The sequence below is a fragment of the Amblyraja radiata genome, chromosome 15 (assembly GCF_010909765.2).
Source record: "Amblyraja radiata isolate CabotCenter1 chromosome 15, sAmbRad1.1.pri, whole genome shotgun sequence".
Lineage (NCBI taxonomy): Eukaryota > Metazoa > Chordata > Chondrichthyes > Rajiformes > Rajidae > Amblyraja > Amblyraja radiata.
In genome coordinates, this window is record NC_045970.1 from 53715776 (window position 1) to 53742394 (window position 26619).

Sequence of the window (26619 nt, forward strand, 5' to 3'; positions counted from 1 at the left end):
CCAATAACCGTTTTACCCTCCCGGAATAAACAGGTTAAAGACTAAGAACATTCCAAAGTAGTCAACAGAGGAGAACGACTGGCCGTGATCAGATGCGCCGAATGGCCAACCTAGGTATATTATATGCAGAGAGTCCAAGAGCTCTTACAACAGAACTATTTTATTTGTCATTTGTCCAAGATATTAAATCCAGCCAAATTATAGGAAGTACAAACAACATAAGAAATGCCAAATGTGCCCAATGACCAGGGTTGAGTCGTCGTTGTGATGAACACCACAATTAACCTAAGTCAGATTACCGAGCACGTCAAAACTCCTGTAATTGCTTGAAGGTTCTCATCACACTCCCTTGGGACAGAAAATCCATGCTTGCGGTCACAAACACGCTCTGCGGTTCTGCAGCACATCGCGGGGTTGTTGGCCATGGCCGCCACTTTACCCATAATCCCCGGCGTGACAGAAACCGGTCCATGCGTCACCGTGCAGTCGATGCACATGCGCCACACAGACCGGCCGCCGCCAGCACCATCACTGACGGGCGGGAAACTCCCCGGGGCCCGGGTGCGGAGGGAGAGGGGGAAGGGCCGGCACCGTCCCCAGGTGGCAGGACACCGTGTCCCCGAGGGCCGCACTGATTCTCTTCGCAGCCGGGACTCGATGCTGACTGATTTGCTCCTGTAACTCATGAACTCAGAAGAATGTGGACCCCCCTGGGTCATCGAAGGAGCAGAAACAGTGGCATGGACCAGCTGGGCCGAATGGCCTCTCCACCAGCATCGAGTGTGTTGCAGAGACAGACACAAGGACCTGAGACACTGGGTTTACAATCAAACTCATTTATTTATCACAGACCCAGAATATTAAATCCCAGCTCAGATACAGCAATGACAATATCAAAGTCTTTCCTTTGAATGAATGAATACTTTATGTCACCTGTGACAAGTCACAGTTAAACACTTTGCTTGCCTACCCAAGGGCCCTCACTTATTCTCCCCCCCACCCCTCATGGCGGTCCCCCTACACCAGGTCCTCCTTTTCTTCACCCCCCCCCCCCCTTTTATGCCCTGCAGTGCGTCATCCGGCTCCCATGTGGCCCATCCACGACTGCCAGCGCCCGCGAGGCTTCACCCCATGTAAAAGCTTTTCACTGTACCTCAGTACACGTGGCAAAAACAATAAAATAAACTCAAAACCCCAACTGAGCCCAGTGACCAAGATTCAGTCCTAGACGTGATGAGCAGCAGCAGAAACCACAGACTCCAACAGCAGCAGACACTTGTGGACTTGCAACCTGAACTTGCAACCAGATTCAGCAACCACCCCCCCCCCACTGCCTTCCCCCAGTGTGAACACACACATGAGGGTCACCAGGTTGGGAGACAGAGTGAATCCCTTCCCACACACAGAACAGGTGAACGGCCTCTACTCAGTGTGAATTTGCTGGTTGGTCTCCAGATCAACAATGCAAACCTGCCCACAGTTGGGAGAGGCAAATGGTTTCCCCGCAGCGTGAACTCGCTGGTGGGTCTTCAGCTGGGAAGACTGAATGAATCCCTTCCCACACTCAGAGCAGGTGTACGGCCTCTCTCCAGTGTGAATTCTCTGGTGTCTCTGTAACGCAGCTAAGTTAGTAAACCCCTTCTCACACACAGAACAAGTGTACGGCTTCTCCCCAGTGTGTATTCGCTGGTGTATTTGTAGCCCATGTAATTTACCAAACCCCTTGTCACACACAGAACAAGTGAACGGCTTCTCTCCCGTGTGAGTCCGCAGGTGTGATTTTAGCTGAGATGCATCCATAAATCCCTTCTCACACACAAAACAAGTGAACGGTCTCTCCCCGGTGTGAACTCGCTCATGTCTTTTCAGGCAGTTCAACCCAGCGAATCCTTTCCCGCACACAGAACAGGCGAACGGCCTCTCCCCAGTGTGAGTCCTCTGGTGTAATTGTAGCCGAGATGTATCTATAAATACTTTCCCGCACACAGAACAAGGGAACGGCCTCTCCGTGGTGTGAAGTCGTTGATGTTTTTTCAGGTAGTTCAACCCAGTGAATCCCTTCCCACACACAGAACAGGCGAACGGCCTCTCGCCAGTGTGAATCCTTTGGTGTGACCGTAGCCGATATGAATGTATAAATCCCTTCCCACACACAGAACAAGTGAATGGCCTCTTCCCGGTGTGAATAGGCTGGTGTGTCTGTAGCTGAGATAACTGTACAAATCCCATCCCACACACGGAACAAGTGAACGGCCTCTCCCCAGTGTGAATTCGCCGGTGGGTCAGCAAGCTGGAAGAATCAGTGAATCCCTTCCCACACTCAGAGCAGATGAACGGCCTCTCGCCGCTGTGAATCTGGTGGTGTGTCTGTAGCCCAGAGAAATCAGTAAATCCCTTCCCGCACACAGAACATGTGAACGGTCTCTCTCCAATGTGAATTCGCTGGTGTTTCTGCAGCCCACATAATTGTGTAAATCCCTTGCCACACTCAGAGCAGATGAACGGTCTCTCCCCGGTGTGAATTTGATAGTGTGTCCTGAGGTTTGCCAATTGAACAAAGCCCTTCCCACACTCAGAACAGGTGAATGGCCTCTCCCCAGTGTGAATCAGCTGGTGTCTCTGTAGCCCAGAGGATGCAGTAAATCTCTTCCCACAAACAGAACAGATGAAGGGCTTCTCCCCCGTGTGAATTATCTGGTGTTTCTTCAAGTTGCAGGCTTGAGAGAATCCCTTCCCACAATCGGGACAGGGAAATGTTTTCTGATCAGTGTGAGCTCGCTGTTGGTGTCTCTTCAGGTGGCAGGCTTGAGAGAATACCTTCCCACAGTCTGGACAGGGAATTGGTCTCTCCTCACCGTGAACTTGCTGTTGGTGTCTCTTCAGGTTGTTTGCTTGAGTGAATCCCTTCCCACAATCGGGACAGAGAAATGGTTTCTCCACAGCGCGATCTTGCTGGTGGGAAGATTGAGTGAATCGCAGTTCACTCTCGGAGCTAGTGAATAATGTCTCCATGCTGGGGAATTTATGGTGCCTCGTCGGCTCAGTTGACACAGTGAATCCCTCCCACGTGTTCAGGTGCTGGTTAACTGAAGGAGTTTGAGATTCCTGAGCATCAATATCCTCTGCTTGTTCTATCCTGTAAAAAAAGGTTTACACTAAATTAACAGGCAAAGTAAGCTGGGGGAACAAGCCCTCATCTTCTATCTGAGCTCCACATCAGATTCGCTGACACAAAAGGACACAAAGTGCTACAGTAATTCAGCGGGTCAGTCAGCATCTCTCGAGAGCATTGATATGTGATAGTTCGATTCAGGGCCCTTCTCCTGATCGGATGCGTTACTATAGCACTTTGTAAATATTAATGTAAACCAGCATCTGTGGTTCATCGTACCTATGGATCACACTCTTCGGTGAGCAGGGAGCACGTGCTCGCTTTTCCCAAATAATCGCTGGTGTGTTACCCATGGCCGCCTTATTGCCCACAACCCCCCGCGAACCAGAAACTGGTCTATCCATCACGGTCCAACTGACGCGCATGCGCTGAAGTGCCGGCTGCCGCCAGCCAGCACCGTCCCGGACGGGAGAGAGGCACGGACCGGCACCGTCGCCCCACCATAATCAGTCCGGAGAAGGGCCCCGACCCGAAACATGCTGCCCGACCCACTGAGTTACTCCAGTCTTGCGTCGATCTGCATTTGGAATAAACCTGCATCTGCACTTCCTTTTTATTATCTGTATTATATCTAATCACGGTGGCGTAGCGGTAGAGCTACTGCCCGCCTTACACCGCTTGCAGTGCCGGAGACCCAGGATCGGACCCTACCACATGTGCTGCCTGTATGGAGTCTGTACGTTCTCCCCGTGACTACGTGGGTTTTCTCCGAGATCGTCGGTTTCCTCCCACACTCCAAAGACGGGCAGGTCTGTCCGCTAACTAGCTTTGTGTAAATGTGCAAAAAAATGCCCCTAGTGCGTGCAGGACAGTGTTAACGTGTGGGGATCGTTGTTCGGCGCAAACTAAACTAAATCAAAACAAATCGCTGGTTTCTGTCTGTCTGTCTGTCTGCATCAGAGTGGGCCATTTCTGCGACGATGCTCATTCTATTCGACACTCGGGGTAGATGATCGAGCTGCTCGAAAATGACTCAAACTGCCGGAGAATCGCAGCGGGTCGGCACCATCTCCCAGTTGCCAAAACCCCGGCATCCCCTCTCTCTCAGTCCCTCCCCCACCTTAGTCGTACTAGTTTTACTGTCGGTACACAAAGATGTTGGAGAAACTCAGCGGGTGCAGCAGCATCTATGGAGCGAAGGAGATAGGCAACGTTTCGGGCCGAAACCCTTCTTCCGACTGTCGTCCTGTTTAGCTCATCTATCTGGGATGTCACCTATCCCACGGCTAACAATTGTGTTTCCCACGTTTCCTTGGGGATGATCGTTGCTTTTTCCCTACGTTCCATTCATTTCTCCTGTGTACCGTCTATATCTCTCGTTCTGCTCTCCCATATTCTCAGTCTGAAGAAAGGTCTCGACCCGAAACGTCGCCTATTTCTTTTCTGCAGAGATGCTCTGGTGTGGGCAAATGTGGCCGAAGGGCCTGTTTCCGTACTGTATATCACTCTATGACTATGACTCTATGCTGCCTGACCCTCTGAGTTACTGCAGCTTTTTTTGTCTATCTCTCTAGAGAACATGGATACGCGATCTTTCCAGTCAGGACCTTTTCTCTGACCGGCTGCGTTACTCCAGCACTTTGTGTCCTTTTTTTGTGAAGCCGCGCCCGCAGTTCCCTGTATCTACTGACCAGACTATCCAGGGGGCAGGGAATCCATGTTTACGCTTCCATGGCCGCACCGTCCCCAGGTGACGGGCCACCGTGTCCCCGGGGGCCGCACCGATTCTCCCCGCAGCCGGGGGCCGCTCCTCAGGCCGGGCCTCGGTGTTGACTGATCCCGCGCCCGGATCCCCGCTCCTACCCGCCGCCGATCCTCCGGAGTCTTTTGTCCACGGACCGCATGCGCGCCTTGGCCGCACCTACATCGGGGCTCTCCGCGCCTGCGCGCTTGGTGTCGCCTGCAACATAGGGCGAGTTCTGGGGCGCGGAGGTTTCTGGGTTAAATGGACGCCATGGATCTGAAATCACCGGCTCAACGTTCCCCAGTGGACAGCAGCCACTTGGTCTTTTTGTGTGGAGACTCGGGAGGCAATTTAACACAGCTAGCTCCCTCAAGCGACATGATGAATTATTTGTTCAAATTAAAACACATCGAAGGGGTGGGAATTTTGAACTGTAATATTGTGGTTCTGCAGCAATTGTGATCCAAAGAAAACACGTGCGCCGGACAATGGCGTTAGAACAAAATTGTGTCCAAAGAAAGATGGTTACGGGGGTGAGAGTGCTTTCATGACTCGCAATAACAATATTTCCCAGGGCATTTTCAAAGATAACATTCAGTTTAGTTTATTTTCATGTGTAAGCTGTTGTTGCTTACTAACCAGCCAGTGGATAGTCAATACATGATTGTTATGACTCGCACTAACAATACTTCCCAGAGCATTTTGAAAGATAATGTTTAGTTTATTGTTACGTGTAATGAGGTGCAGTGAAAAGCTTTGGTTGCGTGCTAACCAGTCAACGGAAAGACAATACATGATTACAAGTGAGCCATTTAGTGTATAGATACATGATAAGGAGGATAACATTTAGTTCAAGGTAAAGCCTTGTAGAGTCCGACTAATTATAGTCTGAAGGTCACCTATGAGGTACAGTAGATAATAGTTCAGGACTACTCTAGTTGTAGTAAGTTGATTCAGGACTACTCTAGTTGTAGTAGGTACCGGGGTTCGGCCGGGATCCAGTGGACGACGTCGTCAACAGCTGCGTCCGCTGGACTGGAGGGCGGCAGCTTCGACCACCCCGGTGTTTGAACCGGCCCGTTCGCGGAGCTCGGTGAGCCGTGGGACTGATTTTACCATCGCCCGGTGGGGTATCGCCTCAGCGCAGAGGGAGAAGAGGAGGGAAGAGACTGCAGCCCTAAGATTTTTGCCTCCATCACAGTGAGGAGGTGCTTGGCGGACTCACTGTGGTGGATGTTAATTTGTGTTTACTGTCTGTCCTGTTGTCTATTATTGTATTATTGTATGTATGACTGCAGGCACGAAATTTCGTTCAGACTGAAAGGTCTGAATGACAATAAAGGAAATTCAATTCAATTCAATTCAGTTGCCGGATAACAGCTGGGAAGAAACTGGCCCTGAATCTGAAGGTGTGCGTTTTTCACCTATATACCTTTTGCCCAATGGGAGTGGGGTGAAAAAGGAGTGACTAGATCTTGATGATGCTGCTGGCCTTGCTGAGGCAGAGTGAGGTAAAAATGGAGTCAATGGACGGAAGGTTAGTTTGTGCGATGATCTTGCCTGTGTCCATAATTCGCGGCAGTTTATTGCAGTCTTGGAAGGAGCTGTTCCCAGCTGATAAAGTCTCTGTAATAGCTACAAGTTTATTATTGTCACGATAATTTTTTTTATTAAAGGTTGAATCTGCAGGTGCCACTATCTGCAGGCTATCTCAAGAGAATCCCTTCCCACTTGGGCATAGGGATGGCGTAGAGGTAGAGTTGCTGCCTTACAGCGCCAGAGACCCAGGTTTGAATTTTTTGAGGATGTAACTAGGGAAATGGATAAACGAGAGCCAGTGGATGTAGTGTACCTGGCTTTCAGAAAGCCTTTGATAAGGTCTCACATTGGAGATTAATGGGCAAAATTAGAGCACATGGTATTGGGGGTAGGGTACTGACATGGATAGAAAATTGGTTGGCAGACAGGAAACAAAGAGCAAGGATTAACGGATCCCTTTCAGAATGACAGGAAGGCTCGGTGCTGGGACCGCAGCTTTTTACAATATACATTAATGATTTAGACAATAGACAATAGACAATAGGTGCAGGAGTAGGCCATTCGGCCTTTCGAGCCAGCACAGCCAATCAATATGATCATGGCTGATCATCCCCAATCAGTACCCCGTTCCTGCCTTCTCCCCCTTTTTAGATCAGGGGTGGGGAGCCTTTTCATGTTGGAATGTCGCATTAAGTTAGCTGTAATCTAATAAGGCCGCATCCAAGAAACCTCAATTAGATATACTTCAAAATGAGTGGAGGAGAGGCCGTTCTGAGTGTGGGAAGGGATTTAGTGACGTATCTGTGCTACAGAAACACCAGCGGATTCATACTGTGGAGAAGCCGTTCACTTGTTCTGTGTGTGACAAGGGGATTCATTCAGTCTTCCCAGCTGAAGACCCACCAGCCAGTTCACGCTGTGAGGAAACCATTTACCTCTCCCAACTGTGGGCAGGTCAACACTGATGACCAACCAGCAAATTCACGCTGAGTAGAGGCTGTTCACCTGTTCTGTATGTGCGAAGCGTTTCGCTTGATTATCTGAGGTCATGGCTCACCAGCTTGTTCACACTCCAAGAAAGTTTAAGTAAGATTTTGGTTCAGTGTTTAACATCTCTTGTCCACAAGCGATTGCATGTTTTGTGACTGTGGTTAATCTTGATGTTCATCACAACCAGGGCTAATTTGGGGTACATTTGAGGATTGTACTTATAGAAACATAGAAACATAGAAATTAGATGCAGGAGTAGGCCATTCGGCCCTTCGAGCCTGCACCGCCATTCAATATGATCATGGCTGATCATCCAACTCAGTATCCCGTACCTGCCTTCTCTCCAAACCCTCTGATCCCCTTAGCCACAAGGGCCACATCTAACTCCCTCTTAAATATAGCCAATGAACTGGCCTCAACTACCCTCTGTGGCAGAGAGTTCCAGAGATTCACCACTCTCTGTGTGAAAATTTTTTTTCTCATCTCGGTTTTAAAGGATATCCCCCTCATCCTTAAACTGTGACCCCTTGTCCTGCCCCTTGTCATTAGTACTTCATAAAACCGGGCTGGACTTTAATATCTTGGATATGTGACAAATAAAGTTCTGTTGTAAAACCTCTGTGACTCTCTTTGCATACAATATACTTCGGTAGACCATTTGGCTGTTGGCTACTTTGTAATGTTCTTGTCAGTCTTTAACCTGAGTGATTTCAGATTATGTCCATGGCGTCCTCTTTTCCCAGAAGCCCCCGCGCCCCAGAACTCGCCCTATGTTGCAGGCGATACCAAGCGCGCAGGCGCGGAGAACCCCGGAAGTGGGTGCGGCCAAGGCGCGCATTCGGTCCGTGGACAGAAGACTCCGGAGGGTCGGCGGCGGGTAGGAGCGGGGATCCGGGCGCGGGATCAGTCAACACCGAGGCCCGGCCTGAGGAGCGGCCCCCGGCTGCGGGGAGAATCCGTGCGGCCCCCGGGGACACGGTGGCCCGTCACCTGGGGACGGTGCGGCCATGGAAGCGTAAACATGGATTCCCTGCCCCCTGGACAGTCTGGTCAGTAGATACAGGGAACTGCGGGCGCGGCCTCACTAAAACCGACACAAAGTGCTGGAGTAACGCAGCCGGTCAGAAAAAAGGTCCCGACTCGAAAGATCGTCTATCCATGTTCTCGACAGATGGACACAAAAATCTGCAGTAACTCAGAGGGTCAGGAGGCATAGAGTCATAGTCATAGAGTGATATACAGTGTGGAAACAGGCCCTTCGGCCCAACTTGCCCACACCAGAGCATCTCTGGAGAAAAGAAATAGGCGACGTTTCTGGTCGAGCCCCTTCTTCAGAGTCAGGGGAACTGGAGATATAGACGGTACTTCAAAGGTCCAGTTATCTGTTTATTTTCACGTGTGCAGTGAAATTCGAATTACCATACAGCCATGGTAAAATAAAAAGCAACAAGACACACAATTACATAAAAATTAACATAAGCATATTCCCCACATTCCTCACTGTGATGGAAGGAGCTATTTTTTTTTGCAGATTCGAGCGCTCTTGTTTTTTTGACCTTGTTGATTAATTGTTTGTACATTACAATCTGTCGAGCAGAGAGAAAGAACCGAGTTGTCTGAACATCTTTCTGATTGTTTATATTATAGAGCAAAAATATCGAGTGTTATTGTGCTGAAATCTCACTTGTGTAATAGAAGAAATGCGAAAACATTCATGTTATTGTGCAGAACTTTAAGCATTCGTTTATTGCTTCTAAATTTACAGCAGAATCAATTTTTTAACTTCGAAATCTTTAAACTCTTAAACCCCCGCCTCAGGCCCTCTCCCTCCATACTCCAGGATGCTCGCCCCCTCAACAGCGGTGGTTTACATCGAGATCCTGGGGGGATTGAGGGAGGGGAGGGGGAAGGAGGCGAAAGTGGAGGAGGGAGAGTGGGGTAGGAGGGGGATAGAGGGAGAGGAGGGGCGTTATGGAGGGAGTGACAGGCTAGGGGAAAGGAGTGGAAGGGGGAGGGAAGGAGGACAGGGGAAAGAAGAGGGAGGGTGAAGAGGGGGAGGGTGTGCTTGGGGATGAGGGGGAATGGAGGAGGATAGGGGTCAGAAGAGGGATGGCGAGGCGCAGTTGGGGGAGGGTTGCCGTGACTCGCGTCACAATGGAGATCTCTGGCGTCATAACGGGAACCCCTCAGCCGCACCTGCGCAGTTGGGGGCTATGGGTGAGTGTTGGAATATTGCGTTGGGGGAACGGGACCCAACGGGTCCCACTTTGTCTAATATATTATGACATACTTTACAATGATGAGAGGGATATACAGAGTTGACGTGGATAAGCTTTTCCCACTGAGAGTAGGGAAGATTCAAACATGAGGACATGACTTGAGAATTAAGGGACAGAGGTTTAGGGGTAACATGAGGGGGAACTTCTTTACTCAGAGAGTGGTAGCTGTGTGGAATGAGCTTCCAGTGAAGGTGGTGGAGGCAGGTTCGATTTTATCTTTTAAAAATAAATTGGATAGTTATATGGACGGGAAAGGAATCGAGGGTTATGGTCTGAGTGCAGGTAGATGGGACTATGGGAGAATACGTGTTCGACACGGACTAGAAGGGCCGAGATGGCCTGTTTCCGTGCTGTAATTGTTATATGGTTATATTACTAAACCTCTCATCTTGTCTGTGTGCGTGCGTGCGATTCATGACCCGAATTACGCCAAAATGGTACACTATAGCGCTACAGTTTATGGACCAGCTAACTAACTTGTCCTGTGGTGGGGTTTTTTTAAAGTCCTGGCAGCAAGTGCAATTGTACTTTTTTTTAAAAGTTTAAAAAGAGGGAGGCTGAAGAGGAGGGGTGGGACTGGTGGGGGATAAGGGGAAAAGAGTCGCCCCTGCGCAGTTGGGGACCATGGGCGAGTGGGGGAATATTGCGTTGGGGAACGGGTTGCTTTGGGGGAACCAGGCCTCACCTGTGACAGGGTCCCACTGGTGCCACTTGGTTCCCCCAACACAATATTCCACCACTCACCCATAGCCCCCAACTACATGCAATGGATACCCGTAAAATCGTAGGTAGACGGGTTCCCTGCCCACTGGAGAGTCTGATCAGTAGATGCAAGAAACTGCGGGTGCTGGTTTACAAAAATATTCACATAGTCCTAAAGTAACGCATCCGATCAGAAGAGGGCCCTAAATCTAATTATCACCTATCCACGATCCTGAGAGATGCTGCCAGACCCACTGAATTATGTCAGCACTGGGCCACTTTACTTTCAGCCTCGCTATAACGGTTTGATGTCACAGTTCACCATGGAGACTAAAATTACCTCGTCTGAAACACCGATCTTTGCCTGTTAATTTAGTGTAACACTTTATTTACAGGATAGCACAAGCGCAGGATATTGATGCTCGGGAATCTCAAACTCCCTCAGTTAACCTGCACCTGAACGCGTGGGAGGGATTCACTGTGTCAGCTGAGCCGACGAGGCACCATAAATTCCGCAGCATGGAGACATTATTCACTAGCTCTGAGAGTGAGCTGGGATTCACTCATTCTTCCCACCAGCAAGATCACGTTGTGGAGAAACCATTTCCCTGTCCCGATTGTGGGAAGGGATTCACTCAAGCAAACAACCTGAAGAGTCACCAACAGCAAGTTCACGCTGAGGAGAAACCAATTCCCAGTCCTGATTGTGGGAAGGGATTCTCTCTGACCGGCAGCCTGAAGGAACAGCAGAGAATTCCCACAGGGGAGAAGCCATTCACTTGTCCTATGTGTGGGCAGGGATTTACTGCATCATCTGGGCTACAAACACATCAGTTGATTCACATCGAGGAGAGGCCGTTCACCTGCTCGGAGTGTGGGAAAGGATTTATGCAGTTATGCCACCTACAGTCACACCAGCGGATTCACACTGGAGCGAGGCCGTTCACTTGTTCTGAGTGTGGGAAGAGATTTATACAGTCATCTCACCTAAAGTCACACCAGCGGATTCACACCGGGGAGAAGCCCTTCACCTGTACTGATTGTGGGAAGGGATTTACTGCATCACTTGGGCTACAGAGACATCAGCTGATTCATACCGGGGTGAAGCCATTCATCTGCTCCGAGTGTGGGAAGGGATTTAGGCGGTCATTGGACCTACAGTTACACAAGCGGATTCACACTGGAGAGAGGCTGTTCAGTTGTTCTGAGTTAGGGAAGGGATTTATCGACATATCTGTGCAACAGAGACACCAGCAGATGCCCAGCATGGAGAGGCCATTCACCTGCTCTGAGTGTGGGAAGGGATTTATGCGGTCATCTCACCTGCAGTTACACCAGCGGATTCACAGCGAGGAGAGGCCGTTCACCTGCTCTGAGTGTGGCAAGGGATTTATACAGTCATCTCACCTAAAGTCACACCAGCGGATTCACACTGGAGAGAGGCCGTTCACTTGTTCTGAGTGTGGAAAGCGATTTATTGACGTATCTGGCATACAGAGACACCAGCAGATGCACAGCGGGGAGAGGCCGTTCATCTGCTCTGTGTGTGGGAAGGGATTTGTACAGCCATCTCACCTACACTCACACCAACAGATTCACACTGGGGAGAAGCCGTTCACTTGTTCTGTGTGTGACAAGGGGTTTGGTAAATTATACGGGCTACAAGTACACCTGCGAATTCACACTGGGGAGAAGCCGTTCATTTGTTCTGTGTGTGGGAAGGGGTTTACTAACTTAGCTGCATTACAGAGACATCAGAGAGTTCACACTGGTGAGAGGCCGTACACCTGCTCTGAGTGTGGGAAGGGATTCATTCAGTCTGCCCAGCTGAAGGCCCACCAGCGAGTTCACGCTGCGGGGAAACCATTTGCCTCTCCCAACTGTGGGCAGCTCAACACTGATGATCTGGTGACCAACTATCAAATTCACACTGAGTAGAGGTCGTTCCCCTGTGTGTGGGAAGGGTTTCGCTCAGTCTTCCAACCTAGTGACGCATGAGTGAGTTCACACTGGGGGGTTAACCATCGCAGTTGCTGAATCCGTTTGCTGTTGAACTAAGCTCTGTTCACAGTTGCTGAATCTGGTTGCAAGTCCACAAGTGTCTGCTGGTGTTGGAGTCTGCGGTATCTGCTGCTACTCATCACATCTAGGGCTGAATACTTGTTTAAGAAAGAACTGCAGATGCTGGAAAAATCGAAGGTAGACAAAAATGCTGGAGAAACCCAGCTGGTGAGGCAGCATCTATGGTGAGAAGGAATAGGCGACGTTCCGGGTCGAGACCTTTCTTCAGACCAAAGATCTTAGAGCCGAGCAAGATTGACCACTCCTACAAATTCCAATGGACTGTCGTGTAGTACGCAATGGAGCGTAACTTCCGCCATTTCAGTAAACCCGACCCGACTTAATTTATGCTTCTTGCAGTGTAATCAGCATTGCGGGGAACAGTTTGTGTGTCTTTAAATGTTTTTTAAAATTTTATTTTTAAATGGCTCATTTAATGGCTGTGTTTGAATTGATTTTTGTATTAAGCTTGCACTCTGTAATTCATCTAATCCCATTGTTCACAACTGCTTGTATGCACCCATAAAGGCAATTATATTTATATAATATATAACACATATATATTTGTTTTATATATATATATATATATATATGTGTGATACACACATATATAAATGTGATATAGATGCATATAATTATATAACACACACACACATATATATATTTTTCTAGTTTCTTATATATATATGTAAACACATATACATCAAAGAACATCAAAGAGGAGGATGACTGAACTTTGGGCCTTCCCTCACAGTGGGAAACGTTGATTCCACTGTGTATGGATGTTTTTGTTAAAGACTATCGTGTTCTGTGTTCATTTCTATTCGTATGGCTGTATGGTGACCCCAAATTTCACTTGACCAATTGGTGCATGTGACAATAATGTGCAGTCGTCAATGTAGCGGAGGGAGAGTTCAGGGATAGGGCCACGGTACGCCTCGAACAAGTTTGACATACCCTACAAAGAAGCAGGCATAGCTGGGGCCCTATACGTGTGCGCATAGCCACACCTTGGTTATGGAGGAACTGGGAGGAGCCACATACTGTTCACTGGGCATGGTTGGAGTTTGAGTTTGGGTGGCGTTTGACTGTGGATTCACTCAGTCATCCCCGTTACTGGCACACCAGAGAATTCGCACCGGGGAGAGGCCACTCATCTGCTCTTAGTGTGAGAAGAGATTCTCACAACTTTCTCATTTGCCACTCCCAGCTGAGCTGGGTCGGGTTTCACTGGTAAATTTAACCTGATGACCCACCAGAGAATTCACACTAGGGAGAGGGCATTCATCTGTTTCGTGTGTGGGAGGGGTTTCACTTGATTATCTGAGGTAATGGCACATCAGCTCGTTCACACTCGGAGAAGTTTTAATAAGATTTTGGTTCGGTGTTTAACATCTCTTGTCCACAAGCGACTGCATTTTTATGACTGAGGTTAATCCTGATGTTCATCACAACCAGGGCTAATTTGTTGTTTGTTCTTATGTTGTTAGTACTTCATAAAACCGGGCTGGACTTTAATATCTTGGATATGTGACAAATAAAATTCTGTTGTAAAACCTCTGTGACTCTCTATGCACCTAGGTTGGCCTTTTGGCGCATCTGGTCACTGCCAGTCTTTCTCCTCTGTTGACTACTTTAGAATGTTCCTGTTAGTCATTTACCTGTTTATTCCGGGAGGATAAAACAGTTATTGTTTCTTGAAGGAATTTCGACACATTTAAATGTAATGATGCTCACAACTAAACGACCACATCGGTTGCGAGAGGTCACTGTTCCCCACATACAAGGACAAAGTGGCTGTTGTTCGTTGGGCAACGCTGAGCCGGTGATTTCAGGTCATGTCCATGGCGCCCTATTTACCCAGAAACCTCCGTGCCCCAGAAGTCACCCTATGTTGCAGGCGATAGCAAGCGCGCAGGCGCGAAGAGCCCCGGAAGTGGTGCGGCCAAGTCGCGCCTGCGGTCTGTGGCCAAAAGGCTCCGGAGGATCTGCATAGATCATAGATGCTGCTGCACCCGCTGAGTTTCTCCAGCAAATGTGTACATCCGGAGGATCGGCGGCGGGTAGGAGCGGGGATCCGGGCGCGGGATCAGTCAACACCGAGGCCCGGCCTGAGGAGCGGCCCCCGGCTGCGGGGAGAATCGGTGCGGCCCTCGGGGACCCGGTGGCCCGTCACCTGGGGACGGTGCCGGCCATGGGTAACACACCGGAGATCTACCTCCCGATCCGCAGAGCGCGTTTGGAAGCGTAATCATGGATTCCCTGCCCCCTAGATAGTCTGGTCAGTAGATACAGGAACATTTTTTGTACATTTACACCAAGCCAATTAATCTACAGACCTGTACGTCGTTGATGTGTGGGAAGAAACCCTTAGTCCGGGTCGAACCCGAGACTCCGGCGCTGCAAGCGGTGTAAGGCAGCAACTCTACCGCTGTAAGGCAGTTGCTCTACCGCTGCGCCACCGTGATTTGATGTAATAAATATAATACAAAGGAAGCGCAGATGCAAGTTTATTCCAACTCAGTGGGTCTGGAGCATGTTTCGGGTTTTGGGGCCCTTCTCCAAACTGGTTGTGGTGGAGAGACAGTTGCCGGCCCGACCCCCTCATCCTCCTGTCAGCGAAGGCGCTGGCGGCAGACGGCGCATGCGCATCGATTGCACCATGATGGATAGACCTGTTTCTGGCTTGCGGGGGGTTGTGGGTAAAAAGGCGGCCATGGGTAACAGAAAATAGGTGCAGGAGTAGGCCATTCGGCCCTTCGAGCCTGCACCGCCATTCAATATGATCATGGCTGATCATCCAACTCAGTATCCTGTACCTGCCCTTTCTCCATACCCCCTGATCCCTTTAGCCACAAGGGCCACATCTAACTCCCTCTTAAATATAGCCAATGAACTGGCCTCAACGCCAGCGCTTTGCTGCTGACCCGTTGAGCGTGTTTGGAAATGTAAACACGGGTCCCTGCCCATCGAGGAGTCTGATCAGTAGATGCAAGAAACTATGGGTGCTGGTTTACAAAACTCCACATAGTCTTATAGTAACGCTTCCGATCAGAAGAAGTATCTCCTGTCCACGTTCCCGAGAGATGCTGTCTGACCCACTGAATTGTTTCAGCAGTTGGCCAGTTTACTTTCAGCCTCGCTGATACAGTTTGATGTCACAGCTCCCCAGAAGACTAAAATTACCTTGTCTGAAACACTGATCTTTGCATGTTAAGTTAGTGTAAACCTTTTTTTTCAGGATAGAATAAGCAGAGGATTTTGGTGCTTGGGAATCTCAAACTCCTTCAGTTAACCAGCACCTGAACGCGTGGGAGGGATTCACTGTGTCAGCTGAGCCGACGAGGCACCATAAATTCCGCAGCATGGAGACTTTATTCACTAGCTCTCAGAGTGAGCTGGGATTCACTCAATCTTCCCACCAGCAAGTTCAAGCTGTGGAGAAACCATTTCCCTGTCCCGATTGTGGGAAGGTATTCACTCAAGCAAACAACCTGAAGAGACACCAACGGCAAGTTCACACTGAGGAGAAAGCAATTCCCTGTCCAGATTGTTGGAAGGTATTCTCTCAAGCCTGCAACCTGAAGAGACACCAACGGCAAGCTCACGATGAAGAGAAACTACTTCCCTGTCCCGATTGTGGGAAGGGATTCTCTCAGGCTGGCAACCTGAAGAGACACCAGAGAATTCACTCGGGTGAGAAGCCATTCTCCTGTTCTGTTTGTGGGAAGGGATTTGCTGCTTCATCTGGGCTACAGACACACCAGCGGATTCACACAGGTGAGAAGCCATTCACCTGTTCTGTTTGTGGGAAGGGATTTACTGCTTCATCTGGACTACAGACACACTATCAAATTCACACTGGGGAGAGGCCGTTCACGTGTTCTGAGTGTGGGCAGCGATTTATGCAGTCATCTCACCTAAAGACACACCAGCGGATTCACACTGGAGAGAGGCCGTTCATTTGTTCTGAGTGTGGAAAGGGATTTATTGACGTATCTGGGATACAGAGACACCAGCAGATGCACAGCGGGGAGAGGCCGTTCATCTGCTCTGAGTGTGGGAAAGGATTTATACATACATCTCACCTACACTCACACCAGCGGATTCACACTGGGGAGAAGCCGTACATTTGTTCTGTGTGTGGGAAGGGATTCATTTATTCATCTGAATTGTTGAGACACCAGCGAATTCACACAGGGGAGAGGCCATTCGCCTGCTCCGAGTGTGGGAAGAAATTCATTCAGTCTTCCCAGCTGAAGATCCACCAGCGAGTTCACGCTCCGAGGAAACTATTTGCCTCTCCCAACTGTGGGCAGGTCAACACTGATGATCTGGTGACCAACCAGCAAATTCACACTGAGTAGAGGCCGTTCACCTGTTCTGTGTGTGGGAACGGTTTCACTCAGTCTTCCAACCCAGTGACCTATGAGTGAGTTCACACTGGGGGATTAACCATCGCAGTTGCTGAATCCGTTTGCTGTTGAACTAAGCGCTGTTCATAGTTGCTGAATCTGGTTGCAAGTCCACAAGTGTCTGCTGGTGTTGGAGTCTGCGGTATCTGCTGCTACTCATCACATCTAGGACTGAATAGCAACTTCGCAAATGACAAAGACACACGTCGCTTGTGGCAGGGATTTCATACCATCACTGACTACAAGCCCCCCCCCCGCTGCGGATATGCCAAAACGACCCCTCTCTACCAGATGAACTGAACGAGTTCTACGCACGGTTTGAGGTAAAAAAACAGCACCCAGACACGTGCACTACTGCCATCTCCCAGTGACCAGTCGCTCAGGCTGTCCACAGCCGGAGTTAAAAAGGCCTTTGCCAGCATCAATCCACGCAAAGCTGCAGGGCCGGACAACATTCCTGGATGCGTTTTAAGAGACTGCGCCGAGCAACTGAAAGATGTCTTCACAGACATTTTTAACATCTCACTCAGCCAGGCAGTAGTGCCCAACTGTCTTAAGAGTGCCACCATCGTCCCTGTCCCGATGAAACCAAACCCAGCCTGCCATAATGACTTTCGACCAGTGGCTCTAACACCCATAGTAATGAAGTGTTTTGAGCGACTGGTTATTGCAGCATATCAAAAATAGTCTACCTGCCGACCTAGACCCACTGCAGTTCGCCTACAGAGCCAACCGATCCACAGAGGACGCAGTCTCAACAACACTGAACCTCGTACTGTCACACCTTGATCGGAAAAATACTTATGCCAGGATCCTCTTCATAGACTTCAGCTCTGCTTTAAACACAATCATTCCGCAGCAGCTGGTGGAGAAGTTGGAGCTATTGGGGGTTGATGCTGGCACATGTAACTGGGTCCTGAACTTTCTATCGCAACGGCAGCAGACAGTCAGGGTGGGCAGTAGGACATCAAAAACCATAGCCGTGAGCACTGGCTCGCCCCAAGGCTGTGTCCTAAGCCCCCTGCTGTTTAGTCTGCTTACACACTAGTACTGCTAGACTCAACAACAACTTCATCAACAAGTTCGCTGATGACACAACAGTGGTGGGTCTCATCAGTGACAATGATGAGTCGGCGTACAGGATGGAGGTGGAGCTGCTCACAGGATGGTGCAAATCCCACAACCTCATTCTCAACGTGGGAAAAACTAAGGAGATGGTGGTTGACTTCAGGAGGGCGGGAAAACAACACCATACACCTCTGCACATCGATGGAGCTGGTGTGGAAAGGGTCAGCAGCGTGAAGTTCCTAGGACTCCACCTGTCAGATGACCTGACGTCCACGACCAACACCACAGCACTGGTCAAGAGAGCCCAGCAGCGACTACACCCTCTCCGAAGACTACGGAAAGCAGGTCTCCCCACTACACACCTACGAACTTTTTATAGGGGGACAATCGAGAGCACATTAACCTACGGCATCACTTCCTGGTTCGGGAGCTGCAAGGTGTACGAACGGCACCAACTAGACAGGATTGTGAAGACCGCCAGCAGGATTATTGGTGCTCCACTCCCTTTCCTGCTGGACATATACAGGAAGAGATGTATCATCAGAGCCATCTCCATCATCAAAGACCCCTACCACCCATCGCATCACATATTCTCCATCCTGCCATCCTGGAAGAGGTACAGGAGCATTAGCTGCAAAACCAGCAGGATGCTCCTCAGCTTCTTCCCGCAGGCTATAAGACTGATAAACGGACTTTGCCCCCTGCCAAAGTATCGCGCACCAACCACCAAACTGGACACACTGCAGCATAGCCACTGTCGATCGGAACGCCTGTTGATGTTTAGTAGAGAGTAGAGTGTTTAATTTGTTCATGATGATATATGTATTTTTATTTCTATTTATTTTTTACTGCACACAGGGAAGGGATTCACTCAGTCTTCCAACCTCGTGACCCCCATGAGTGAGTTCACACTGGGGGGAGGGGGGGGGGGAGGTGTTTAACCATCGCAGTTGCCCTGTTTACCTAAGCTCTGTTCATTCACAGTTGCTGAATCTGGTTGCAAGTCCACAAGTGTCTGCTGGTGTGTGGTCTGTGGTTTCTGCTGCTGCTCATCACATCTAGGACTGAATCTTGGTCACTGGGCACAGTTGGGGGTACGAGTTTGTTTTATTGTTTTTGTCACGTGTACCGAGGTACAGTGAAAAGCTTTTGCTGTGGGGTGGAGCCTCGCGGGCGCTGACAGTTGTGGATGGGCCACATGGACCCAGAGGACGAGCTGCTGGGAATAAAAGGGGGGGGGGGGGTGAAGACCAGAGGAGGACCCGGTGTGGGGGGACCGCTGTGAGGGGTGGGGGAGAGAATAAAGACGGGCCCTTCGGTAGGCAAGCAAAGCGTTTAACTGTGACTTGTCACATGTGACAATAAATTATTGATTCAAGGGAAAGACAATACATGATGACAATAGCTACTTTCCCACAGCCATCGGGCTATTAAACCTGGCTCGGACAAAACTCTGATTATTAATAGCCCATTATCTGTTATTTGCACTTTATCAGTTTATTTATTCATGTGTGTATATAGTTATATTATGGTATATGGACACACTGATCTGTTTTGTAGTAAATGCCTACTATGTTCTGTGTGCTGAAGCAAAGCAAGAATTTCATTGTCCTATACAGGGACACATGACAATAAACTCACTTGAACTTGAACTTGTCATTGCTGTATCTGAGTTGGATTTAATATTCTGGGTCTGTGATAAATAAATGAGTTTGATTGTAAACCCAGTGTCTCAGGTCCTTGTCTCTGCAACACACTCGATGCAGGTGGAGAGGCCATTCAGCCCAGCTGTTCCCTGCCAGGTGGCGCATGCGCATCGATCGCACGGTGACGGATAGACTGCTTTCTGTCTAGTGGGGGGTTGTGGGAAAAGAGGTGGCCATGTCCAACACACCTGCGATGTGCTGCAGATTCGCAGAGTGTGTTTGTGACCTCAAGCATGGATTTCCCGCCCCAAGAGAGTGTGATCAGAAGATACAAGCAATTACAGGAGCACGGTCATCTAACTGGCACTCAATGGCATTGCTATCGTCCAGTTCATCACCATCAATCCCCTGGGGGTGGGTCACCATAAAGCAGAATATCCACTGGACTGGCCACGGAAATACACGTAGTGGGAATGTGGGACTTGCATGACAGGCGAGGCTACCCTTAATGACGGTGTCAAAACATGGACCAAATCACAGGTAGATGACTGGCAGAAATGGCCCACTGTGGTGGAGGCTAAAAGAAAGACAGCAAAAAGAAAGTTGACGTTGATTGCTGCCAGCCAGTTTGTTCCCCCAGCTTCCTGTCAGCCTCGCTGTCACAGTGTGAATCTTATTTATTTATTTATCTGTCTGTCTGTCTGTGTCCCTTGAACTACGCCAAATGGCACCATCTCACTCGCAATTGTCCTGTGGTGGTTTGTGTCAAGTTTCGTTCAGATTGATGATATATTTTACAAGTTATTGACATTTAGAACTGATACAAAACCCCACTTTGAGAACAATATGCGGTGGCGTTTGCTGGCAGATTGTATTTTGTTTTTATCTTCATTTTATTTTACTTATTTATTTTCCTTTCTTTTTTTCTTTAGCTTTGCGTTTTCCTTTTTCCTTTTCTTTTTGTCTTTTTATCTTGGTGTTTTTTTCTACATTTATAAGTTTTCTTTTAAAGACGTAACTATATTTACATAGAGTTTACAAGAGGTCTATTTTCGATGTGTATTTTGACACTGGTCTCATATTAGGTTATACCTATTATTAATGTAATCTTGATGCCTATGTATCAATATCATTGTTATGATGATCATTATTCTTTTGGCTCTGTTTTTTATGTTTTGTCTCTGTTTTTTGGGGAAAAAAACAATAAAAAGATTTAATAAAAAAATAAGATTGTGGCAGTTTGCTCCTTTGACGTCACAATGGGATCTCATTTACATAAGCTGCTATGAACAGTGCTGCACTCGACAATGACATCACAAGGGGATCTCATTTACATAAGCTGCCAATCAACAGTGTTCCTCCCAGTGCAATGAGAGATTTTTTGCATTGTTGTTAGGAGAGGGAGGAGGGGAGGAGAAGAAATGTGATTTAAACATTGTTTAGTGGGGGGGAGGATAGACTTTCCTCCTTCATTGATGTGATCTGCAGAAAAATAAGAAAATGTCTAAAATTGATTCTCCACCCTCTCCTCCTTCTCTCTCACAGAAGCTCTCACCTGTTTTGGGCAGAAATTCTGGCAGTCTCTGAGCTGCCAGCCCACCAGGCCTGAGTGACTGAGCTGGCAGCCCACCAGGCCTGAGTGACTGAGCTGCCAGCCCACCAGGCCTGAGTGACTGAGCTGCCAGCCCACCAGGCCTGAGTGTCTGAGCTGCCAGCCCAATAATCCATTCGGCCCACAATGTCCATACTAGCCCTCTGGAAACCAGTCCCTTCAGCCCAAAACACCCATACCAGCGCTGCAGAAAGCCCCTCCCCCCACCAGCCACCAATATTGGAATTGGTGGAGAGGTGGAATATTGCGTTGGGGGTCAGCCCTCCCGTGTGAACATGGGACCCAACGGGTCCCACTTAGTCTAGTATATTGCTAAAACTCTCATCTTGTTTGATCTATGCATGTGAGTGAGTGTGCGTGTCTGTAAATGTGCTCCCGGAACAAAAGTCAGTTGGGGGGGAGGTGAACGCTGACCGAGGTGAATGCTGACCCCCTGCCCGCCCCATGTGGGGACGATTGCAGCGCTGCCAACTCTCATGCATTGAGCGTGAGACTCACGCATTTTGGGAACAGAATACTTATACAGCTGGTACACAAAAATGCTGGAGAAACTCAGCGGGTGCAGCAGCATCTATGGAGCGAAGGAAATAGGCAACGTTTCGGTCCGAAACCCTGGGTCTGAAGAAGGGTTTCGGCCCGAAACGTTGCCTATTTCCTTTGCACCATAGATGCTGCTGCATCCGCTGAGTTTCTCCAGCATTTTTGTGTACCTTCGATTTTCCAGCATCTGCAGTTCCTTCTTAAACACTTATACAGCTGAGTGAGTATAATTTTATGGATGAGAAATTGTGTTCAACCAATTGATGACTTCTTTGACAAAGTAACTAGAATGCTAGATAACAAGGAAGCCAAATGGATGTAGCAAATTTTGTTATACATAATTTGGTCTTGAAGTGCCCTATAAAAGATTACTGCATGAGATAAGCAGCTGTGGACTTGAACGTAATAGGTTAAGTCCAGGAGGTCAGATGTGTGGGCCAGATATATTGTCAGTGCAGAGGGGCTAGGAGCAAGGCCAAGTGTGCATCCAGAGTTAAGGTCTGGAATAGTACTAGGTGTGCAGTCAAAGCTGGGACAATGGGAGTGTTCAGCACTGGGTACCTAAGCAGGTAAGCAGCTATGATCAGGGGAGAATAGGGGGCCAGGTGTAAGGCTGGACTCCGGGTCAGGAATGAGAGAAGTTATGCAACTGGAGTCAGGGTTAGGAGTAGTACCAGGTGTGCAGTGAGACCCAGGTTGGTCAACATGGGCCAAGTGTCTGATTACAATCTGATTTCCATACATGAATACAATAAGATCATTCATGTGCTGCACCTGTTGACCAGAGCCTGGGCTCTACTGTGGAATGTAATTAGGAATGTAATTTAGCCCAACCTTAATCATAGCTTCAAGTTCAAGTGAGTTTATTGTCATGTGTCCCTGTATAGGACAATGAAATTCTTGCTTTGCTTAAGCACACAGAACATAGTAGGCATTTACTACAAAACAGATAAGTGTGTCTGTATACCAGTAAAATAAATATATACACACATGAATAAATAAACTGATAAAGTGCAAATAACAGAAAGTGGTTATTAATAATCAGAGTTTTGTCCGAGCCAGGTTTAATAGCCTGATGGCTGTGGGGAAGTAGCTGTTCCTGAACATGGTTGTTGCAGTCTTCAGGCTCCTGTACCTTCTACCTGAAGGTAGCAGGGAGATGATACCTAACCCAATTTAAAGTATAAAACTTGCATTCAAGTGTAAGTTAAAAGACTCGCTGCTACAGTATGCAGCAGATTGCACAACCTCAAGCTGAAAAATGTGAAAGCTTCGTATCATGGGAGGGGGAGGGGAGACACACACCTGCCCTGCTCCCGCCCGCTCGCTCCGCTCCTTCGGGTTTAGTCTCTCGCAATATCTCACTCCCAACTCTTACGCAGTGTTTACAGCGACATATTGGAGTGGAGTGGAGTGGAGTGGAGTGGAGTGGAGCCGCCGGCCCCATCGTGAGTATAAAATACATCGCCGTTTTCATTGTGGGGGGGGGGGGAGGGGAGAGGATTCATAACCGCCCGTTCATGTACGCAGCTGAGGGAGAGTGAGGGGGAGGAGGGGGAGCGAGGGGGGGGAGGGGGAGGGGCAACCGCCCGTTCATGTACGCAGCTGATGGAGAGTGAGGGGGGGGGAGGGGGGGGGGAGCGAGGGGGGGGGGGAGCGAGGGGGGGGGGGAGCGAGAGCGAGGAGGGGGGAGGGGAGGGATTATAACCGGCCGTTCATGTACGGAGCTGATGGAGAGTGAGGGGGGGGGGGGGGGAGCGAGGGGGAGGGGGAGGGGCAACTGACAGCGCGCGTGCGCGCGGGATCTCAATCACTGAACTCAGTTATTTTAAAATGGCGCGTGCGTAACTGAAAGTCTCCCCGGGGTGCGGAGAGGTCTGGGTGGGGGAGGGGCGCTCCGGATAGAGAGAGAGGGAGACAGGGAGAGAGAGAGACAGGGAGAGAGAGAGACAGGGAGAGAGAGATGAAGAGAGAGAGACCGGGAGAGAGAGAGAGACAGGGAGAGAGAGATGAAGAGAGAGAGACCGGGAGAGAGAGGGACCAAAGATTATAGAGCGGATCTTTGAGAGGGACGGGGTGAGAGAGGGACCGAGAGGGAGAGACAAACAGAGAGAGAGAGAGAGACAGGGAGAGAGAGAGAGTGAAAGACAGGGAGAGAGAGAGAGAGAAAGACGGAGAGAGAGATAGGGAGAGAGATAGAGAGACAGGGAGACCGGGAGAGAGAGAGAGAGAGGCAGGGAGAGAGTGAAAGACGGAGAGAGAAACAGAGAGAGAGAGAGAGACAGAGAGGCAGTGAGAGAGTGAAAGACAGGGAGAGAGAGAGACAGAGAGAAAGACGGAGAGAGAGAGAGACAGGGAGAGAGACAGAGAGAGAGAGAGACAGGGAGACAGAGAGACAGGGAGAGAGTGAAAGGCAGGGAGAGAGAGACAGGGAGACAGAGAGGCAGGGAGAGAGTGAAAGACCGGGAGAGAGAGACAGAGAGAAAGACGGAGAGAGAGAGAGAGACAGGGAGAGAGATAGAGAGACAGGGAGAGAGAGAAAGACAAGGGGAGAGGGAGAGACACATGGACAGAGAGGTAGAGAGACAGGGGGAGAGAGCAATATAACAATGTTTTTTTATCATGCCAATAAAGTTTTTTAATTGAAAATTGAATTGACAGAAGAGAGAGAGAGAGAGACAGAAGAGAGGGAGAGAGCGAGAGAGACAGATATACAGACAGAGAGAGATGGGTCCCTCCCTCCCTGACTAAAATCACCTTGTCCGAAACACTGATCTTTGCCAGTTAATTTAGTGTAAACCTTTTCTTACAGGATAGAACAAGCAGAGGATTGATGCTCGGGAATCTCAAACTCCTTCAGTTAACCAGCACCTGAACGCGTGGGAGGGATTCACTGTGTCAGCTGAGCCGACGAGGCACCATAAATTCCGCAGCATGGAGACATTATTCACTAGCTCTGAGAGTGAGCTGGGATTCACTCAATCCACCCGCCAGCAAGATCACGCTGAGGAGAAATCATTTCCCTGTCCCGATTGTGGGAAAGGATTCACTCAAGCAAACAACCTGAAGAGACACCAAAAGCAAGTTCACGCTGAGGAGAATCCAATTTCCTGTCCAGATTGTGGGAAGGTATTCTCTCAAGCCTGCAGCCTGAAGAGACACCAACGGCAGGTTCACGCTGAAGAGAAACTATTTCCCTGTCCCGATTGTGGGAAGCGATTCTCTCAGGCTGGCAACCTGAAGACACACCAGAGAATTCACACGGGTGAGAAGCCATTCACCTGTTCCGTTTGTGGGAAGGGATTTACTACTTCGTCTGCACTACAGACACACCAGCGGATTCACACAGGTGAGAAGCCCTACACCTGTTCTGTTTGTGGGAAGGGATTTATTGCTTCATCTGGGCTACAGAAACACTTTCAAATTCACACCGGGGAGAGACTGTTCCACTGCTCGGAGTGTGACAGGGGATTTATGCAGTCATCTCACCTAAAGATACACCAGCGGAGTCACACTGGAGAGAGGCCGTTCATTTGTTCTGAGTGTGGAAAGGGATTTATTGACTTATCTGGGATACAGAGACACCAGCAGATACACAGCGGGGAGAGGCCGTTCACCTGCTCTGAGTGTGGGAAGGGATTTATATATCCATCTCACCTACAGTCACACCAGCGGACTCACACTGGGGAGAAGCCGTACATTTGTTCTGTGTGTGGCAAGGGTTTCATTTATTCATCTGAATTGTTGAGACACCAGCGAATTCACACCGGGGAGAGGCCATTCGCCTGCTCCAAGTGTGGGAAGAGATTCATTCAGTCTTCCCAGCTGAAGACCCACCAGCGAGTTCACGCTCCAAGGAAACTATTTGCCTCTCCCAACTGTGGGCAGGTCAACACTGATGATCTGGTGACCAACCAGCAAATCCACACTGAGTAGAGGCCGTTCACCTGTTCTGTGTGTGGGAAGGGATTCACTCAGTCTTCCAACCCAGTGACCTATGAGTGAGTTCACACTGGGGGATTAACCATCGCAGTTGCTGAATCCATTTGCTGTTGAACTAAGCTCTGTTCACAGTTGCTGAATCTGGTTGCAAGTCCACAAGTGTCTGCTGGTGTTGGAGTCTGCGGTATCTGCTGCTACTTATCACATCTAGGATTGAATACTATTCACTGGACATGGTTAGGGTTTTGTTCGGGTGGAGATTGACTGAGAATTCACTCAGTCACCTGCGTTATGGGGACACCAGAGAATTTGCACCGGGGAGAGGTCGCTTGTTCAGCTGAAGACCCAACTGCGAGTTCACCCTGTGGAGAAAACATTTGCCTCTCCCAGCTGGGTTTCACTGGTAAATCTAACCATCGGAAATCCGTCAGGACGAAACCGTTTCCCAGTCACTTACCTGGTTGAGATGAGTCTTTTCTAGCAGTACCGACGCCGGCGCTCTGATAATCCAGGCTAGAGGGCCTGAACATCGGGCCACCGTAGCGGCGACTGCGGAGGGCTCCAAGGCCCCGACCGCGGATGAACAGGGAAGAAGTGGACTGAACTTTATTGCCTTTCCTCACAGTGGGAAACGTTGATTCCGCTGTGTGGAGATGTTTATATCAGATCCTATCGTGTGTTGTGTTCTTTTCATTCGTTTGGCTGTTTGGTAACTCAAATCTCACCGTACCAATTGGTGCACGTGATAACCAATGTAACTTGAACATTAGGGAGAGGGCATTCACCTGTTTCATGTGTGGGAGGGGTTTCACTTTATTATCTGCGGTAATGGCACACCAGCTCGTTCACACTCGGAGAAGGTTTAAATAAGATTTTGGTTCTGTGTTTATCGTCTCTCGTAAGTCTATACGCGACTGCATTTTTATGATTGTGGTTAAACCTGATGTTCATCACAACCAGCACTAATTT

General features: G+C 49.1%; 4 protein-coding genes across 9 annotated transcripts in view; 3 read left to right on the top strand and 1 right to left on the bottom strand.

Annotated features, from left to right (window-relative positions):
• Positions 1-26619, top strand: part of LOC116981456 — a 57897-nt gene that overhangs the window by 27227 nt on the left and 4051 nt on the right. Inside the window, exons 4-12 of the mRNA XM_033034509.1 lie at positions 403-677; positions 1870-1929; positions 8129-8434; positions 10762-12301; positions 14292-14388; positions 14479-14625; positions 15719-16764; positions 23091-23156; positions 24526-25614. Coding sequence (XP_032890400.1) covers positions 403-677; positions 1870-1929; positions 8129-8434; positions 10762-12301; positions 14292-14388; positions 14479-14625; positions 15719-16764; positions 23091-23156; positions 24526-25614 — 4626 coding nt within the window. The remainder of the gene's footprint in view (positions 1-402; positions 678-1869; positions 1930-8128; positions 8435-10761; positions 12302-14291; positions 14389-14478; positions 14626-15718; positions 16765-23090; positions 23157-24525; positions 25615-26619) is intronic.
• Positions 1041-26619, bottom strand: part of LOC116981521 (gastrula zinc finger protein XlCGF26.1-like) — a 101014-nt gene continuing 75435 nt past the window's right edge. The window contains exons 1-2 of one of the 2 annotated variants that reach the window (XM_033034586.1): positions 4976-5069; positions 1041-3136 (exon numbers count right to left, since the gene is read on the bottom strand). In XM_033034586.1, coding sequence (XP_032890477.1) covers positions 1423-3136; positions 4976-5016 — 1755 coding nt within the window. In that variant the 5' untranslated portion in view covers positions 5017-5069 and the 3' untranslated portion in view covers positions 1041-1422. Of the gene's footprint in view, positions 3137-4803; positions 4903-4975; positions 5070-26619 lie in introns of those variants that run through there. The other variant, XM_033034587.1, reaches the window with a different exon arrangement.
• Positions 14449-26059, top strand: LOC116981551 (gastrula zinc finger protein XlCGF7.1-like). Of its 3 annotated transcripts, none has more exons than XM_033034654.1 (2): positions 14449-14571; positions 24521-26059. In XM_033034654.1, exon 2 carries the CDS (start codon positions 24643-24645, stop codon positions 25642-25644), a length of 1002 nt encoding a protein of 333 aa, XP_032890545.1. In that variant the 5' UTR covers positions 14449-14571; positions 24521-24642; the 3' UTR covers positions 25645-26059. The 3 variants fall into 3 exon arrangements, with proteins under 3 accessions (XP_032890545.1, XP_032890544.1, XP_032890546.1); XM_033034653.1 differs by lacking the exon at positions 14449-14571 and adding an exon at positions 18774-19004; XM_033034655.1 differs by lacking the exon at positions 14449-14571 and adding an exon at positions 23114-23156.
• On the top strand, positions 14571-17005 carry LOC116981550 (gastrula zinc finger protein XlCGF8.2DB-like). Of its 3 annotated transcripts, none has more exons than XM_033034652.1 (3): positions 14571-14708; positions 15669-16123; positions 16628-17005. In XM_033034652.1, exons 2-3 carry the CDS (start codon positions 15793-15795, stop codon positions 16792-16794), a joined length of 498 nt encoding a protein of 165 aa, XP_032890543.1. In that variant the 5' UTR covers positions 14571-14708; positions 15669-15792; the 3' UTR covers positions 16795-17005. The 3 variants fall into 3 exon arrangements, with proteins under 3 accessions (XP_032890543.1, XP_032890542.1, XP_032890541.1); XM_033034651.1 differs by having other exon boundaries at positions 15669-15900; positions 15988-17005; XM_033034650.1 differs by having other exon boundaries at positions 15669-17005.

Excerpts from the sequence above, each read along its gene's own strand:
- LOC116981550 (XM_033034650.1), top strand. The coding sequence starts at position 15,793 with ATGGAGACTTTATTCACTAGCTCTCAGAGTGAGCTGGGATTCACTCAA.
- LOC116981551 (XM_033034654.1), top strand. The coding sequence starts at position 24,643 with ATGGAGACATTATTCACTAGCTCTGAGAGTGAGCTGGGATTCACTCAA.